The 16584-nt window shown below is 40.9% G+C and overlaps 1 protein-coding gene across 5 annotated transcripts in view; it reads left to right on the forward strand.

Moving 5' to 3' along the window:
* Positions 1-386: 386 nt before the first annotated feature.
* LRRFIP1 (LRR binding FLII interacting protein 1) overlaps positions 387-16584 on the forward strand; it is a 111826-nt gene continuing 95628 nt past the window's right edge. For 2 of the 5 annotated variants that reach the window (XM_082057267.1, XM_082057271.1), the window contains exon 1: positions 387-572. In XM_082057267.1, the coding sequence (XP_081913393.1) occupies positions 483-572 (90 nt within the window). In that variant the 5' untranslated portion in view covers positions 387-482. The remainder of the gene's footprint in view (positions 573-16584) is intronic. The other 3 variants (XM_082057283.1, XM_082057277.1, XM_082057279.1) reach the window with 2 other exon arrangements.

Raw genomic sequence — 16584 nt, forward strand, 5'->3', positions numbered from 1 at the left:
CGACCTACTAACCACCCCCCTTAATCACAATCAGTTTCTTGTCAAGATAAATTGTCCCAGGCATAAGAAGCACCATCAATGCGACACTACTACCCAGTCATCAGAAGAGCTACGGTTCCCAAAACAATTGTAATGTTGTATACACACTGTAATGTTGTATACACGAAAGTATACTAATCAAAGACCCTGGCTGTGCCCGGCCAGGGTCGCGGGTGCCCCGGGGAGGGGTCCCCAGCGGGGAAGGTACGAGGGGAGGGGACAGCCCCTTTCCCTGCCCGCACCCCGCTGTCGGGGGCCGCTGAGGGGCGTGAGGCGGCGCCCGGCCCGGCCCCTCAGAGCGGGGGGCGGCGGCGCATGCGCGCGGTGGGGGGGCGGTAACGGCCGGGCCCTTCACGCCGGCCACCGGCAGAGGAGGAGGAGGAGGCGGCGGCGGGAGGGTCGTGTCTGTGTCCGGCGGGCAGTGGCGGTGGAGCGGCTCCGCCATGGGGACGCAGGGTGCTGGGCGAAAGCGGCTGCCGAACCGGGAGCGCCTGACGGCCGAGGATGATGCGCTCAACCAGATCGCCCGCGAGGTGAGCGGCGACCTCCCCCCTTTTTTCTCCCCTTCGTCCCCCCCTCCCCTCCCTGGGCTCCCCCAACCGCCGCGCACGCGCCCCCGGGCAACGGGCATAACGGCGATTCAAGGGCAGGTTGATGAATCGGCGAATAAAGCCGCGTTCATCCCGGCCTGGTCCGTGCTCTTAGAGCATCGCTTCAGCCTGGAGCGCTCGGGGGGTTCGTCCGGGGAGAGCGGCGCCGGCCCGGGCGGGCGGCCCTCCCTGCGCCAGCCCTCCCTGCGCCAGCCCCTCCGGCCGGGGCACGTTAATTGTCTGCGGCTGAGCGTGTTAATGACCGAGAGCCGGAAAACAGGCCCCTCGGGTTTCTTGTGGATACATATAAATTAAAAAAAACGTAAACCAGAACGCTGCGAGATGATGCTAGATGTAGGCGTAAGCGTACAATCTAACTTGGAAACGTGCTTATATGTAATGATTTAGGCTTGCTGCTCTAGACACTGCATTGTGCTTGATCTGACTTTAAATGGTTAAAACCAGCCGACAGCCGTTCTCTTTCTACCTCCTTATTCTTACTTGCGGTGGATAGTTGCATTACTTCAATGGTGAACAGAATGACATGAATTTGGTTTTTATATCACTAAAGCCAACACAGGTTGTTCTGCATCCCACAATCTTCTCATGGGGGAGGTGGGCAACCCCAGCGTGAGGTCGGGATAAAGCGGCTGGGGGGTTGTTCTTCACTGTGTCTAAGCTGATCTGATGCCAGCTGCTGCTGAAGGTGGCCCTCCCCTTCCCCTAGCATAGGTTATGTGCATCTCTTCCTTGCCTTGTGTTGGTCTGACCCCAAGATGGGTGACAAGATACATCACTCTTCTAGAAGAGACTTAAGTCTCTCTTGGTTTCCTTTCCTGAATCACAGTTGCAGCAGGATCGGATGAATGCTGATGGTGGCAGCTGGCTGTTGCATTGAGTTAGCTGTAACATTGTTCACCTTGGATGTTATCACTAATGGTATGGAAAACCCTTACTATTCTTGTGAAGTGGTTTGTAGCATCTTTGGAATACATGCAGTAGACTGATTTCTGCATGAGTGATTTGGATAGCATGTTTCCAGAAGTCAGATTTTTGTGGAAGTATGATGAGAAGATGGGAAAGTTCTCAGGGATGGATTCCAAGGTAGGAGGACAATAATGCCCCAAGTCCTGGAAATAAAATAGCAAGTAAAAGTGATTGTGCTGTCTGTTAGAGCTTGAGTTGTGATATCCTGGGAATTGCTTCAGGATAAGGGCTTAAATGCCTCAACCGTGTCCTTGCTGTGCTGTCACTTGATCATGGAAAGCATCAATCTGTAACAGAGGACCTAGGTTGTCTTTGTCTGTTGCACATTTTTCTCCCACTTTCACTTTTCTTTAGCTTATGTACTGCTTTTCACTGTATTGTGCAGTGGTTTGAGGCCTCAGATATTGCGTTGTTTCATGTTTTGTTTTGCCTTTTTTTTTTTTTTTTTTTCTTCTGGGGATTGTTTAAAGAACAACTCCATTTGGTCAAAAAGCATGTCTCTTATCTTTTCCCTCGAGTGCTAAAACTGTGAACTGCCAAGTTCAAGGTTCAGCATTTTCCCATATTATTTTAACTCTTTGTGTTACTCGGTCTTGAGTTTTATGCACTTAAAATAGTTTTATTGTTTAGCTGCCTGTTTTCCACACAAGGGAACCCAGATAAATATTTTTATGTGATTGTAAGAACTCTTAAAAATGTAAAGCAAGCCTTTTGTCTCCTAATAAAGATGATGAGAATCTTTATGTTGAGAAGGGGACAAGGGTTACTGCTGTTTTGGCTCTTCCAGCCTTCCTCACAGGTGTTCAGGCAAAACTGAGAGGTAGACACGTTGTGTTTGTGCATAAGTTTTCACTCATTCCTTTAGTCTTTCTTTGTTATCCAGAAGCTGCAGGTGCTTGCAAGTTACTAACAGATTCTAGGTTCTCATTTTGCCATGTTAGGATGGGAGCCTAAAAGAGCATCCAAACCAGATTGATTCATAGAGGTACTGTTACCTTGGGATCTCTGGGAGTAAGCTGAAATGTGTGCATCTTCTCTCCTTTTGGTTTTCCTCCAAAAGGACTGTGCTGCTTTGACACTTCCCAGTTGTTGCATTTTGTAATTGTCAAAAGATCCTGAAAAATCAGCAGGCTTTGCTATACTACCTGCCATTTGAAGCATAATTTTTTTTTTTTTTTGAATCTGCAACCAGGATGTCTTGCTGTGCAAGTGCAGTCTTGCATAGACCGAAAGAATAAGAAGGCGGTCCTCGCCCCTGCAGGATGCAAGAACGGGCTTAAGAGGAAGTAACTAAGCAAGCGGAAGGAAATTGTAAAAGTGAAGCGTATTGTAGTGACAAGCTTCTACTAGCAGTATTAGTAATGTTAAGCAGTAGTAGTAAGTTTTAATATTTGAGACAATTTCTGAACTAGATTGACAGCCGGTGGTTTATCACCTAGTCTAGACCTCTTTAGAGCAGAGGGAGAAGATAGTTACTGTGAATCATCTTACCCATCAGGGTAGAGTAGTAACATACCACAACAAATGGCTGTTGAATTTTTGACTTACATGGTAATTAAATGGATGGCAAATAGTGAATATAGTTAAAACAAGAACATGGTGTTCAGAGTTTCTAAGGGACATAGATGACTGCTGCTCATGCTTTGCTGCACACCTAGCTTGTATAGCTGAGCTTATTTTTTCCAGGTGTCAACTCTTACAGATGAGAGCAAAGCTGATCAATGATGGGCTTCTCCACTTTCAGACTTGTGTTGACGCCAGTAGATGATTCTGTGTTTAGGTCAGTGGAAACTTTAGGGCTATTTTATTCCTCTCCACGAATCTGTGCCAGCTGTGTTTGCAAAATCTAGCAGTTTGATACTCCTCGAGGTTGCTGCCAATGCAGGCAGCAATAACAGCGTGTGCGTACGGTGCAGTCGTTTGTCCCTTCTCTCGGGCTGGTTTGGGAAGGCAGAGTCCTGTGCTGCTGAACCTTAGAGGAACTGGCGTCCCGCTTTTTTCCTGCTTGGGTCAGATGGGCTTGATGTGATAACTTGAAACATTGTTTCTAGGCGAGTAGATTTCCCCCCCCAACTTTCACTTTGCTCTTTGCTAGCTACAGTAATATTTAAATGTTACATGAGCAGAAAGAATTTTGCAGAAAGAATTTTACAAATCCAATGAGGAACTGCCATCTGTGTAAACAAGATATTTCTCATGTAGGCAGATAATATTACTTACTGGTTTTTATTTTCTCAAATGAGGAGGACCACAGTCAAGGTAATTTTCATGTTTTTATTAGGAAAGTAATTTACACATTGTTTTGCTAATGTTTTGCAAACAGATTTGTGTTATACTGCTCAGAAAAAAACAATCTTGTCTTGTGTCATCTCTGTACTAGAAATCCTCTCTTTTTCATCCAGCAATTTAGAGTAGTCTTTAGCTGGTAATTAATCTGAAGTTAGTAATTCAAGAAACATAACTTTATTTTCACTATTAAACAAAGTAATGTTATGAGGGTTGCTTCTTCACTCTTTTCTACATTGTGTGTCACTCTCAAAGTTTCAAGAACTGTCACCTACATATATAATTATTACTTTTTAAATAAGTGGCACGATTAGTTTATGGACTGCAGATTTGATTGTTTCACTGAAGTTTTTAGTTTGGGCATTGACTTGCATTCTTAGTGATTAAAAAATGGGGATGTTTCACTCCCATGAAGGAGTACAAGTGTAACTGATTAGAGATGGCTCAAAATGCAGGTTAAACCAATCAGTCAGCTTTAGTGGTTACAGTAAGAAGGTACTAAGTAACTTCAGAAGCCTCGATTGGAGTTTCAGGAGTGGTGAAGAGATGCTATGATCATTGCACGTGGAATCTAAAGGGGAGAATTCTCTCGTTTATACAACAATTTGGGTGACCTGCATAAATAGGGGTGGAAACAATTGGGTAAAGTCGAAGCTAACATAAGCTGAGTGGATATTTGTATATGGGAGCACAAGCCATGCAAACTTTATTGAACCGTTATGCATACCAGAGCATTTGAAGCGGTGTATTTCCTGAGGACGCACCAGGTAATGCTTGTATAAGATCTTTGTGCCTCGTTAGTATAGTGGTGGAACTTTTTTTGAGCAGTATTTGGCATTAGAGATGCATAAAGACTTTTGTGAGCCAGATAAATATTCCAAGAGAAGCCCCTGGAAACATTTTGGTTTATGTAGCACCAGTTGCTTGTACTTGACTTATTTTTTCGTTTAATTAATTTCTGCCTTTATGAATGTTAATGTATCAGCCCAGGGAAAAATGATGTGAAAAAGCATGCCTGGCTGAAGGTCTCTCTTCTAGAAGAGAAAGTTATGAAAGCAAGGGATGTTCATGGAGAGCTTGACTCAGCCTGCTTACCTAAATATGGGAAGGAGGACTTTGTAGGCAAACCTTGCCAGTAGGGCATGGAGAATTGTTCCAAAATTGAGATGTGCTCTTTTTCATCAAATACTCCTTTTCGCTAAGGTTTTATGTCTATATATCCAGCAAATGGAATTGGCTTCCCTTATAATCCTTCTCAAAAGAAATGTGTGAAGGGGCATCTTTGGATGGTTTAAGAAGCGAGACAAAAATCTTAAGGCCCATCTCATTTTAGTTAAATGGGTAATTGTGGCCTGTCTCCTGGTGCACAGTCTTCCCCACAATGTGCCTATTGCAACTTTAAATAATTAGTTGCCTGTTTTTTGTGTCCATGCCTGGCCTGAGTCCTCTTCAGCTGTTCTCTTGCTGTCCAAGGAAACAGCTGTTTAGGAACTGTGATTCCTATTTCAGTCAAGCAAGAGACTACTGTTAGGATTAACAACATGGGAAGCCCAGCCTTTTTCTTTGCAAGCCCAGATGCTGAGCTTGTCTGCAGGATGTAATACTAATCATTACCTCATCCACAAGGATGTTTTTCCAGGCCTGTTGCTGGATAAAGTTAAAGCTCAAGTGTACTGCAAGGCTTTCAACACTGTTCAGATTTTTTTTTCTTCCTTTGATTGCAAGGAGCACATTCCACGTAGCATTTTGGGCTTGTGAAACAAGGTATTTGTCCCTCCTGTCAAGTCAGCGGGTTGCCAGGAGTAGTGAATCTGTCTAGCTAGACATAAGCACTCATAGGCAAACCTTAAAATAGCATCTCAGATGTATCAGCTGTTGCTCACTTATGTTGAAATACTTTTTGGGGAGAAGTAGTTGCCCATTGGAGTTGGGGGGGAAGGGAACTGCAGTAAGCAGTAAGCCAAATTTTCCTTCAGATAGTTGTAAGTTAGCTTTGGGAGGTTTTTTGTTTGTTGATGTTATACCAGAGGTGCTTATGAAAAGGAAAGTGCATGGTCATTTCATCATGGAGCTTTCTCTGCTTCTGGTTCTTACCTGATGCTCTTGTTCATCACTCTGAGTCTACTGGAGATGAATAACTGGCCTTACACATAGTAGAAAAACAGCTGATGTTTGGGCTTTCATCACATAATAAAGATGAGGGAAGGGCTTAAGGATTTCATATGGGAAGACATCTTTAACCATCTGCTCTCAAGACACTTTCCTTTTACCTTATTTCAGTTAGGGAACAAGAATTAAGCTGTAGAACTTGCCTAGCTAAAGCTGTAAAAATAACTGGTATGTGTGTTGAAATGAGAATTACATCAGGCAAAACATACTTTAAAAGATTCATATAGGTAGGCTTGGTCTTCAGTCTTTCAAGTTAGTGTTGATCAATTCCTGATCAATATGGGTAGCTGAGATGAGTAGTTGTGGTGCAGATCACTGCAGTTCAAGGTTACTGTGACTGTTAGGTTCCAGCTTAGCATCTTTGCCTGTCATTTTGTTTTAAACTCTTAAAAGTACGATGCTGTAAGGTAAATTACTGTTCAGGAAGAGTTGTTGTGTGCTTCTTCATCCTCTGCCCTGTGAGCAGCGTAACCTCTTACTGGAGGATGAGACTAGCAACTGGAGACAGTAATCTCTTAAACTGAGTAGTCTGATGATCTGAAGCTCGTTTGCAGGTACTCCTAGATATTTTGAGGACGGAGAACCATCAGTGTTGCTGGTACCTAACAAGAAATGTAAGGCAACTCTCAAAGGCCTGGTTGTAGAAGCTTTAAGTGTTGAAATTAAAGCTTGGTGTAGCATAATAAATACCAAATAAGGCAATAGTTCACTGGTAGGAATTTGGAGGTTTTAGTTACCTAGGAGGAGCTGATCCATTGCCATGCAGCATGTACATGACTTCTGATAGGTGAATGACCATATGACATAATTTTCTGTTATGAAAATGTGGAAGTTCTGGTCAGGCTGGTTAAAAACTACTGATTTTTGGAGGCCATATAGACAGTAGAGAAGTCATGTATTCAGAGGCTGAGATAAAGCACAGAAGTAATACTTTCATGTTGGCAGGAATGTGCCTTACCTCTGACCGCTGTACTAGTTTGACAGTTGTCCTTGTCTAGAGTATTCACTGGTTAGACCTCAGTGCCAAAGACACTTCCTGTGTGCATTTGGATGGATTTCTCATTTTTTAATTTGGCCTTTAACCAAACTTTGCTAAGCAGTATGAAGTGTGGAGGGCAGTGTAGAAATACTTCAGAAGTATTTCCTGATGAGCAGAGCTAAGAGCAGTTTTATGGCTTATCCAGCTGAGAGTTTTGGGCTTTGAGACAGGAGAAGACACAAGCTACCTCTGACTAACGCTGCTTCCAAAACTGAGGGTTGCTTAGTTTGGGACATAGATATATGCCTAAACCAAAAACTGGGCAGAAAGGAGCATATCCCTGGTTAAATGAAACAGCATCCCCAAGACTGATTTAACTCATGCTTCAACATCTAGCCTGCAATCCTGTTCTCTGTTCCTTCATCCTTTTAGTGTGACATGTTTTCCTTCAAGTGACTTGCCGATACTGTGTGTACCCCTTTAGGTTGTGGAATTGTGAAGAAGGTGTGGTTATTTTCAAATCCTTTGAAAAAGGTTGGGTTTATTGTCAGACATAAGAAATAGAATTTTTAACAAAACTAGCTATTTCTGGGTTAAGCAAAGATGGATGTTTTGGGTATTGAGTATAATTGCACAGAAATGGCACAACTCTGGTCTGAAACTTTGAGTGACTAATTCTGACTTGGAAACTCCACCAAATAGATTGAAATAACTTTTTTTTTTTTTTTTTTAATTTAGGATCTTATTTTTACTGGCACCAAACAGTATCTCAAGTGTCTGAGCTAATTGCTCATTAAAAGTTTCTGACCTAGAACTAGAAGGTTGATTGCTGCATGAAGTACTTTCAGTAAAATATCCTGGGTGTGATCTGAAAAGAGGTGGATTTGTTCAGTCGCATCTGCCTTGCCCTTTTGCGTGCCTGCAGCCTGCGAGCCAGCAGCTTGGCGTGCGCTGTGGTTTTATCCACCTAAATACTACCGCAGCATTTAAGAGTTGAGCTGGAGGCAGTGAACAGGGAAAGTGATCTGATGGTGCCAAATCCGAGCTGTGCTCCAGTCTCGGATGTGGTGAGGAAGCCTCTTCCTTTCCTATTGCTTCTTGCTGGTTTGTCACTGCTCTGTTTCACAGCTCTTTTCTCCTTCCTGCACGCTGTTTTTGTGTGCAAGATGAGAATATCTTGTGTGATCCACTTTAATCCTGATACTATGCTTGCAAAAACACTTCTAGTCTTTCGATGCCTCATGAGCTCCTGTTCTCTTTGAGAAAATATTTAGATTTTTTTTTTTGTGTGTGTTATATGTTGCCGTACAAGAAATCAGAGCCTTTAGTAAACCAAAATTGCCAGGTGCATCACTGCTGCTGTGTTCCTATTTTTAATACCTGATAATTAGGTAGGGCAGTGCTTGTTATCATTGGCACATGAAGAAATGTAAAAACAGTAGTTAAGTTTCAGAGCAACAATTTTCTTTCTTCTTAGCTGTCAGGAGGTTTATGTGAATGGGAGTGGACTATGCAATTTGTATTCAAACTTGTACCAAAGGAACAAGCAAGATGGTATCTCCAACTGCTACTGCCTTCCTCAAAGATAGATTCTTAGAGTTGGGTTTTTCCTACTGTAATGCCACTACTTGCAGTTTTTAGATTTAATTAGTGTCAGATTGCTTTATCTTTCCCAGAATGAAAAGCTTACTGGAAGCAAGTTCCACAAAAGCAGTTTATTTGCATGTTTACTGGTTTAGCTGGTTGACCAATGACTCATGTTTTAATATTGCTGGCAATGAAGTGGTGATGTTCCAAGCAGACCCACTGACAATTCTTTGTAGATTGTTCTCATAGTCCCACAGATACCTTGAATGCTGAGCTCTGCACAGGCAGGGAATGTGAAGGAATAATGTTTCTTCCCTCTCAGTCTCTGCTCTTACATATCTTGTGACCTTTACCTTTGCCAGCATCTGATTTACATTTATTTTTTTTTCTTTGCCTTCCTCTTTCGAGTACTTCCTACATCCCAAAATATCCTTTCTCTAATCCCACATTTGAATACCAAATTTAGTTGAGTCTATCTCTTCTGTCTGCTTTTGCCAGCCTCTTCCAGTAGACAGAAATGGAATACAGGAATATCTGTGACGCTAAAAGCTGGGTCAGGTTTTCAAACTTGTTCCATCAGGTCAGATGGATTTCAGGCATCCCCACTTGGGTCTGCTAATTATGGAGCGTTTATCAGCTAACATACTAGGTTGACAGGAGAGCAGGGAAAGGCTCTTGGTTTGCTTCACATGCAAAGAAATCCCTGGGCTCTGGTCTGTCAGACTTTAGTAGCTTCACATTTTTTTTTCCCCTTTGCTTTTAAAACATGCATCACTTTAGATTCAGATATTTCTTCACATGCAAAAAAGAAATCATATTTACTTTTGATGACTATGATCAGTAAAAGATGACAAGCTTTTTTTAAATTTATTTTTTTTATTAATTGGTGTAATCACTTCTTGTTTCTATCCGATTGCAAACTTGAAGTTCTTTCAATTGAGTTACTAGGGAAATAGATATAACCTTACATGCTTTTAGAAAATAAGTCCGTTGAAGTTTGAGGGGTCTACAATGCTATTGCTTTGCTTTGCAACTGTGCATTTCACATAAACTGTTTTCTTTAAAATGTCTGTTATCCCATCTGAAATGTTTGTGTGCTTGTCTTGATTTTTCTTCCTTTGCTGAATGTGCTGCTGAGCTCTAAGAGGATTTACATTGACAAATATGTTCAATCAACGTCTGTTGAAAATTGAAGTGGGCTTTGGGGACATTTTCTGTGATACCAAAAGGTCATGCTACTCCTTTGTCTATTAAATATGAAATTTAAATCTGCCCTGATGTGAAATGAGCACATTGAATCAGTGATGTGACCTAACCTTTATATGAACTGTGGCGGAATCTAGGGGCTCTGGGAAATAGGATGCTTGTGTGTGGATATAAGGATAATGTTGGTATACATAGAGAATGTCAGTGTTTTATTTATAGAGGGTTACACAGTGTTTCTAGTAATATTTGTACATTCTTGTATAATTACACTGGAAAAAAAGAAATCAGTATTTGGTGAACTAGAATGAGTGAAGAAAGGTTCTCTATACGAGCTTTTGTATCACTGATGGAATAAATATATACTGTCAGACTTAAAAATTTTCAGGCTAGCAGTTCTGGTAACCCAGAACTTGTTGTTTAATCAAGCAGTCTACGAATTTAGTGTTAGAAAATAAAGATCAATGCGTTTGTGGTGAGCTGTGCTCTTACAGCAATCTCTCTTTTTGTGTGTTTTTTTGTTTGTTTTGTTTTGTTTGTTTGTTTTGGGGGGAGGAGGTGGGGAACACACACACAATTAAACCTGTTAATACAGAAGCAAGCTTCTTGTAGAGATCTGCGTTACCCAGAGTTGCTTCTCTGAGATCTGCTACCTGTGCTGCTGGCATAACAGGTCTGCTCTTTCAAGTGTTCCCCCCATAAAATCAAAACAGGGTGCCAAAAAGAATAGTCTTAATATCTTGGATATGAACTGTGAATGCAGCAATCAGGTATAGAAACCTTATGTATAACATTCTAAGATAGCTTGGTGCACCTTAGAAGCTGGTATTAAACATTAAGGAAATTGGGGTTTGTTGTAATTTCCTCTAATAGAATGTGTTTCTCAAAGGGCTGAGCTTTTGCCTCTGGTTCATCCCATTCCCTCACTGTTTCTTGTTACTTGCCATTTTTCAAACACAGCTGGTCCTGACATTAAACTAATTGATTGCCACAATTTGAGTGTTAACTTTATCCTCAGTCTCACAGTCTATTTATAATCATATGTACTGGATGGTCATTGCTGTTATGGAAAAAAGTAGCAAGCAAAGAAAGGACCTGACCAGGGAGGGCTGCCTCTGTCTTATGCTGTTGGTGTGTTCCAAATGGCATTTCTTGATGATTTCAAGAACTCGAGTAAGTGCCCGTGAAGAACATTTTTCTTGTACCACTAACCAAGGTGTGCGTATCCTGGTAGCGGATTTCAAACTGAACTCGTTTGTTAGTGAGGGTTAGGACACAGATTCGCCAGGTAATCCATTATAGCTCAGACCTAGTTTGGGTACTGTAATCCTGTCCCACTCCCACACAAAAGCTGTCCAGTCATTTCTTAAACAATGCTGTTTTTTTAGCTTTAATCCGAGCTGATGGGTTGTTCAGCACCGTCTCGCTCAGGGCAAGGTGTCTTGACGTGTCCTGACTCTCTCAGGGAATTCCCCTTCCCATGAGGGAATGGGTTGTGGAATGATAGCAAGCGCGAGAGGGTAATTCCAATCTGCTGGCCAGGTAAGAGTTTCTTGTAAATACAAATTTTTGAGTTAATTGTAATGGTGATAAATGGAGGATATAGAGTGATATAATTTTTTTTCTTTAAATTTTATTCTCTATTGTCAGGTGTCTTAAAATTGCTTGAGAAGTGTGAATTTTCAAAATGTTTTCTCTGAAATTTCCTCTGTGTGCTTTTTCTGCAAACTGAATGAAGAACTTGGCTCATCTCCTGAAGATACATGGTTAGAGTGCTATTACTAAATGTTTGATGTTTGTTCTTAAAGGACAGAAAATCTGGTAAAGCACAATGTAGCAGAAGCCATTATCTATACTGTGCAGCACACAGCTGTACTAACAAGAAAAGGCAATGTCACCAGGCTTTTTAAAATGTGGCTTCTCTGAATATAGACACTTCTCTTTAAATCAGATTTGTTCAAGCAGGTTTTGGTATTTCTTTGGTGGATGTTAGAAATCAAGAACTTCAGCTTGTATTTGAAGTGTTCAATTCTTCCATCAGAGTATAGGTAGACTGAGGGAGAGCTGCAGGGTTTTTGTTATAGCAGAACATCAAGATTAATCAGAAGCACAGTCTCTCTGCGGGAGGGGGGTACAATCTGAAGAATTGCACACGACTTTTTCCCATCTAGCTATTCCCAAACAGTTTTTACACACGGGACTTGTCCAATGCTTAACACAAGTATAAAGTAGTGGGGAGCATGAAAACTAATGTCAATTGTTATAATAGTTCTCTTGTATATGGTAAATCCGTGTGTATGTTTTATATATGAAATTAAAACAGTCTTCTCTGGTGATGTCTTATGAAGAGTCCTTCATACAATTTATGCACTAGATTTCTGATCTTCTCCAGTACTTACAATGACTCTGTCCTTTTTTTTTTACATTTCATATAAAGTCAGTGCAGTTGAAGAGGTAATGAAAAACAGTGCCTTGCAACTGTCCAACAAAACAATTTATTGTAAACACAATAAAATGGTCTATTTCCAGATTACTTTATTAACTCTAGTCAGTCTAAAGAGCTAAATTTAATTAAATCTGCTTGTGGATGTGAACATTCGACCCATGGAAAGGTGCACTAAATGTCGTCTCCAGTTTTGAATCTTAACATTACATGTAAAAATCTACTGGTTTGTCTTTAATTTGCTTGAAGCCAGGTAGGATTGTAGCTTTAAGGATTTTTATTATTATTGATTATTATTTGAAGAGGTTTGATCTCCCTGACTTCTTGTGAAAGAAAATGGAAGTATACCTATGAGGTGTGAGAAAATAATTTTGTGTATTGGATGCATGTAGTTGTAAGTATTTCCTATTTATTAAAAATGCTATGTAAACAGAGATCGAACTCTCTGTTCTGACTTGATACTTTTTAAAATGTTTTTGACATTAAACTTGGGTTCTAAGAGCTCACACTGTGGCACTGCAGGAAATCCTGCCTAGCAGCTTTGCAAATCGAAGTGTCATCTTGGGAAAGGCTGCAGACCCTTCTAGACTGCATCACGGGTAACTGTGTTGTGCCTAGACGGTGAGTCGAAGTCTTAGGTGTGTTTATTTTTATGTAGGATAAACACCACAGTCTTCTGTTGGTAAATGCATAAAGGTTTCTTGCATGTATTTTTAGTTATGTTGGTTTTTAAAAAGAAAAGATGTGAGGAGATAAAGGGGAAGGAAGCAAAGGCCACCTGAGAGAAAGGTCTGATGCTGGTGCAGAGCAAAGAAGCAGCTGACAAGGTCTGATGCTGCAGCCTAAGGCAGTGGGTAGATAACCCTCTGTGTAGTATAACTTTAACTCATGAAGTATTTTGTGTACTTACATGCTCAAATCTTTATTTCTACCACTTTGAGTGACATGCTTTCTGAAAGGCTTTTACTGACTTAAATTAAATAATCAACTATAAGTGGTAGGTGTGATGGTACTTTCCGAAGACTGGATCACGTTTTTATTTCTGTCTTATCTGCACTCTTGAGAATGTTATGCTGTGCTTTGGTCATATGAAAGTAAGTCCAAAGGAAGACTTCTTTTTTGCCACCCAGGAGAACTTGCATTCAGTGTCAAGCAGGCCATGTTATTCAGACATACTGTGCACCACATAGCCAGTTTATATATAGAAACAACGGACTTCTGGTGTTCCATTTAACATGCTAAGCTTGACAGAATTATTTTTGAGATGCAGTAAGTGATTACTCTGGCTGGATTTGCTGGTTCACGAATACTGGGGAAAAGTGGGGAAGTACAGTGTGGCAAATAAGGGCAATCTTGATATTTATTATCATGGGCTGAATTGTTCCTTCAAAATATACTTGCTTTAGAAGTGTGTTAGGTGATTTATTTATTTATTGACACTGTCTTCAGCTTGCTTTTCCTTCAGCTCTGCATCAGGAATACAGGCAGACCGGGTACAGTGGCATGTAATATTCATCCTAATACTGCCAAACCAGGACAATTGTATAAATGGATTGAATTTCCAATTCTGTAGCATTGCAGGGAGTTCTTTCTGAAGTGTGACCTGATTATCCAGGGAGCACCTTGAGTAGTATACAAGTGAGGTTTGTTTTTATATAACATAATAGGTCTTATTTCCAGTCATCTGTTCTTCTAATTATTAATTTGAAAGAACTTTTCTTGTGCAATAATTTTTAAACCAGACCTATTTTTATAGTGTGTGAAAATACTTAGGCTGGGTGGGAGTCTGCAATAAATACTTTTATTCCCTAAAGTGATGGCTCTTGGCCAACTTCTGTGCTTTTACTCATCAGCTGCTGGTCTTAATTCTGCTGAATTCAAACTTTTTATCTCTGAAGAGCAGAAATAGTTATTTTTGCATGATTCGTACTCCAGGGTATTGTTTCATTAATGGCATGCTCATTCTTAAAGGTTCCTTCAGGAGCCTGCCTGTGCCACTGCTGTGTGTGACGCTGTGCAGCCCAGTCAATATAGACATTGGCTTCAAAGTGTCCTTGTTTCTTGCTCAAGTTCTAATGGAGCTGGAGACTCTCCAAAGGTTGTATGGCTGGCAATGCTCAGTACGACACTTCTTTTCTCATTAAAAAATCAAATCAAGCTTTCAGCATGAAGATGTCTCTTCAATAAAAGATCTTCAAACTGAGGGCTGAGTCTGAGCACAGCAATGAAGTTTCACTGTGTTGGTTTATCTTCTCATCCTGTTTGTTTGCTTATACTGTGAGATTATGCTACATAAAAATGAAATTCCAAGACAAAAAAAAAAAAGAACAAACCCAAACCAAAAAAAACAAACAAAAAACAATAAAAAGCAAACCAACGAAACACACACCAAAAAACACCCACAAAAACCCAACCAAACAAACAAAAAAACCCCAACAACTCTACAGCTTCCTAGAAGCCTTTTTGGTTTGTCAAGCAACGCTTATTTTAGAAATGGGCTAGTTCAGGGGCATGAGAGAAAATCATAGTGATGCCATCAAATGCTACAGTAGTCAGATGTCAAAGTACTCAGCATTTGTTTTGCTTGAATGCTTTTTAATGTTACTGCTTTTAGAAGATAATCGGTGTTCTGTGCAACTGCTTTCTCATTTTCATGCATCTCATGGGCACATCAGCTGTCTTCATTATGGAATACCCTAAGCTCCTCAAATCAAAAAGTTTGAGTCGTCACCTGGTTATGGTTTAATGAAGTGCAGAAAACTACAGGAGCCTGTTTTATTCTGTTATCTGGTGGCTTTTTCTACCATAGCATTGTTGAAAATTCCAGGGGAAAGGGTTATGGGTGGGATGGAAATGGGGAGTGAACTTTCCTTGCTTGGACATTAACTTAAACCAAGAACAAAGTGCTCCTGGCAGAGTACCATGGGAAAATCTGTGCTTCTGGGGCAGTCAGACACCGCATTTTACAACTACAAAGCTTATTCAAAAGGGGGAAAAAGGAAAAATAAGTTGATGATCATGCAAAAGGGGAGGAGAAAAAGGAGGGATGTGTCTGATGCCTTAAAATAGCTTTGAGAGCCAAGTGCTGGTGTTGATTTTAACAGTTCCTTGGAAGTTGTGCTGTCATTAAGGGAGGGAGCATGATGCTGTCAGTCTATTCAGTATACCAGTAAAGCAGTTGCCCCTCTGTAAGACATGGGGAAAAATGGTGCTTCAGTTTTGCCCGACCAGCGTAGATGTGAGAGCAGAACCCAGTTATGGTTCATATTTGTCCCCTGTTTCTGAACTCCCAAGCAGTCGCTTCCCGCCCCGTGCTGTTTCCCCTTGCTTGAGAGGTGTAGCAGTGCTGGCTCCGGCTGGAGCCCTGCCTGTGGTTTAGCTAAGCCGGGTGTCATAGGAATGAGCTTCCTGCCCTGATGGTTCCATCTTCCCCTCCCTGCCGCTGACTCATGCTTGCAATCAAATGACAAAGTAAACTCCTTAAAAGAGGAAAAAATCACTCTTCTGTGAATACAGAACAACTCTTGGGTTTTCTTTTTTTTTTTTTCCTTTCTTTCTTTTCCTTTGGAGTTTGTGTTTTGCCTCAGTGTTAGAAATGTGCTGACCAGTTATTCAGGATGAAGTAGGTCGAAATGTGAACTGGTTCAGTCTCTCCAGTTCAAGTGTCCCAGGTGGACAGCAGAGGTTTTCTGCATGTCTGTTGTTGTCTAATTTGCAATTCCATTCTGAATCAAACAGATTAGAGATCTGTGGCAGCTTCTTTTTTTGGTTCAGAATCTTGAACATCAGTGACAGCATTACAAGAAAGGCCTCTTTCTTTGTACAAGTCCTGTCTTTACCTGCCTGGATTTGGCAAGATATTACGGAAGGCAAAACTGAAGGATTATTATTGAGATGAATTGACTGGAAGGTTAACCTTGATGCAGCCAGGCCTTCACTTATCTCCTTGTCAGGATTGTTTTAATCTTGTGTTGGTCTTTAGCATCTGAAATTTATTACAAAGTGATTACATTGGATGGAATTGCACTTTATAAACCACAGCCTGAGTTCAGCAAAAATTGCACTAAACCTATTTATTGTGAGTATAAGCTCCCTAGTGTGATGTCTGTTGTATTATGATACTGCTACAAGACAGGGTTATATTTAAAAGCAATGCTGATTTATTAATAACATCTAGAGAAAACGAGTTTTTATGTTTGGCAGTTTTTCTCCTCCTCCGATATATATTTTTTCCAGTATACATTTGAGAAATTGTGTGTGTGTATCCCCGGGTTTGGCAAGTTCAAACTATATAACTTTAA

Source organism: Streptopelia decaocto (genome assembly GCF_964273445.1).
Source record: "Streptopelia decaocto genome assembly, chromosome: 6".
In the NCBI taxonomy this organism is placed as follows: domain Eukaryota; kingdom Metazoa; phylum Chordata; class Aves; order Columbiformes; family Columbidae; genus Streptopelia; species Streptopelia decaocto.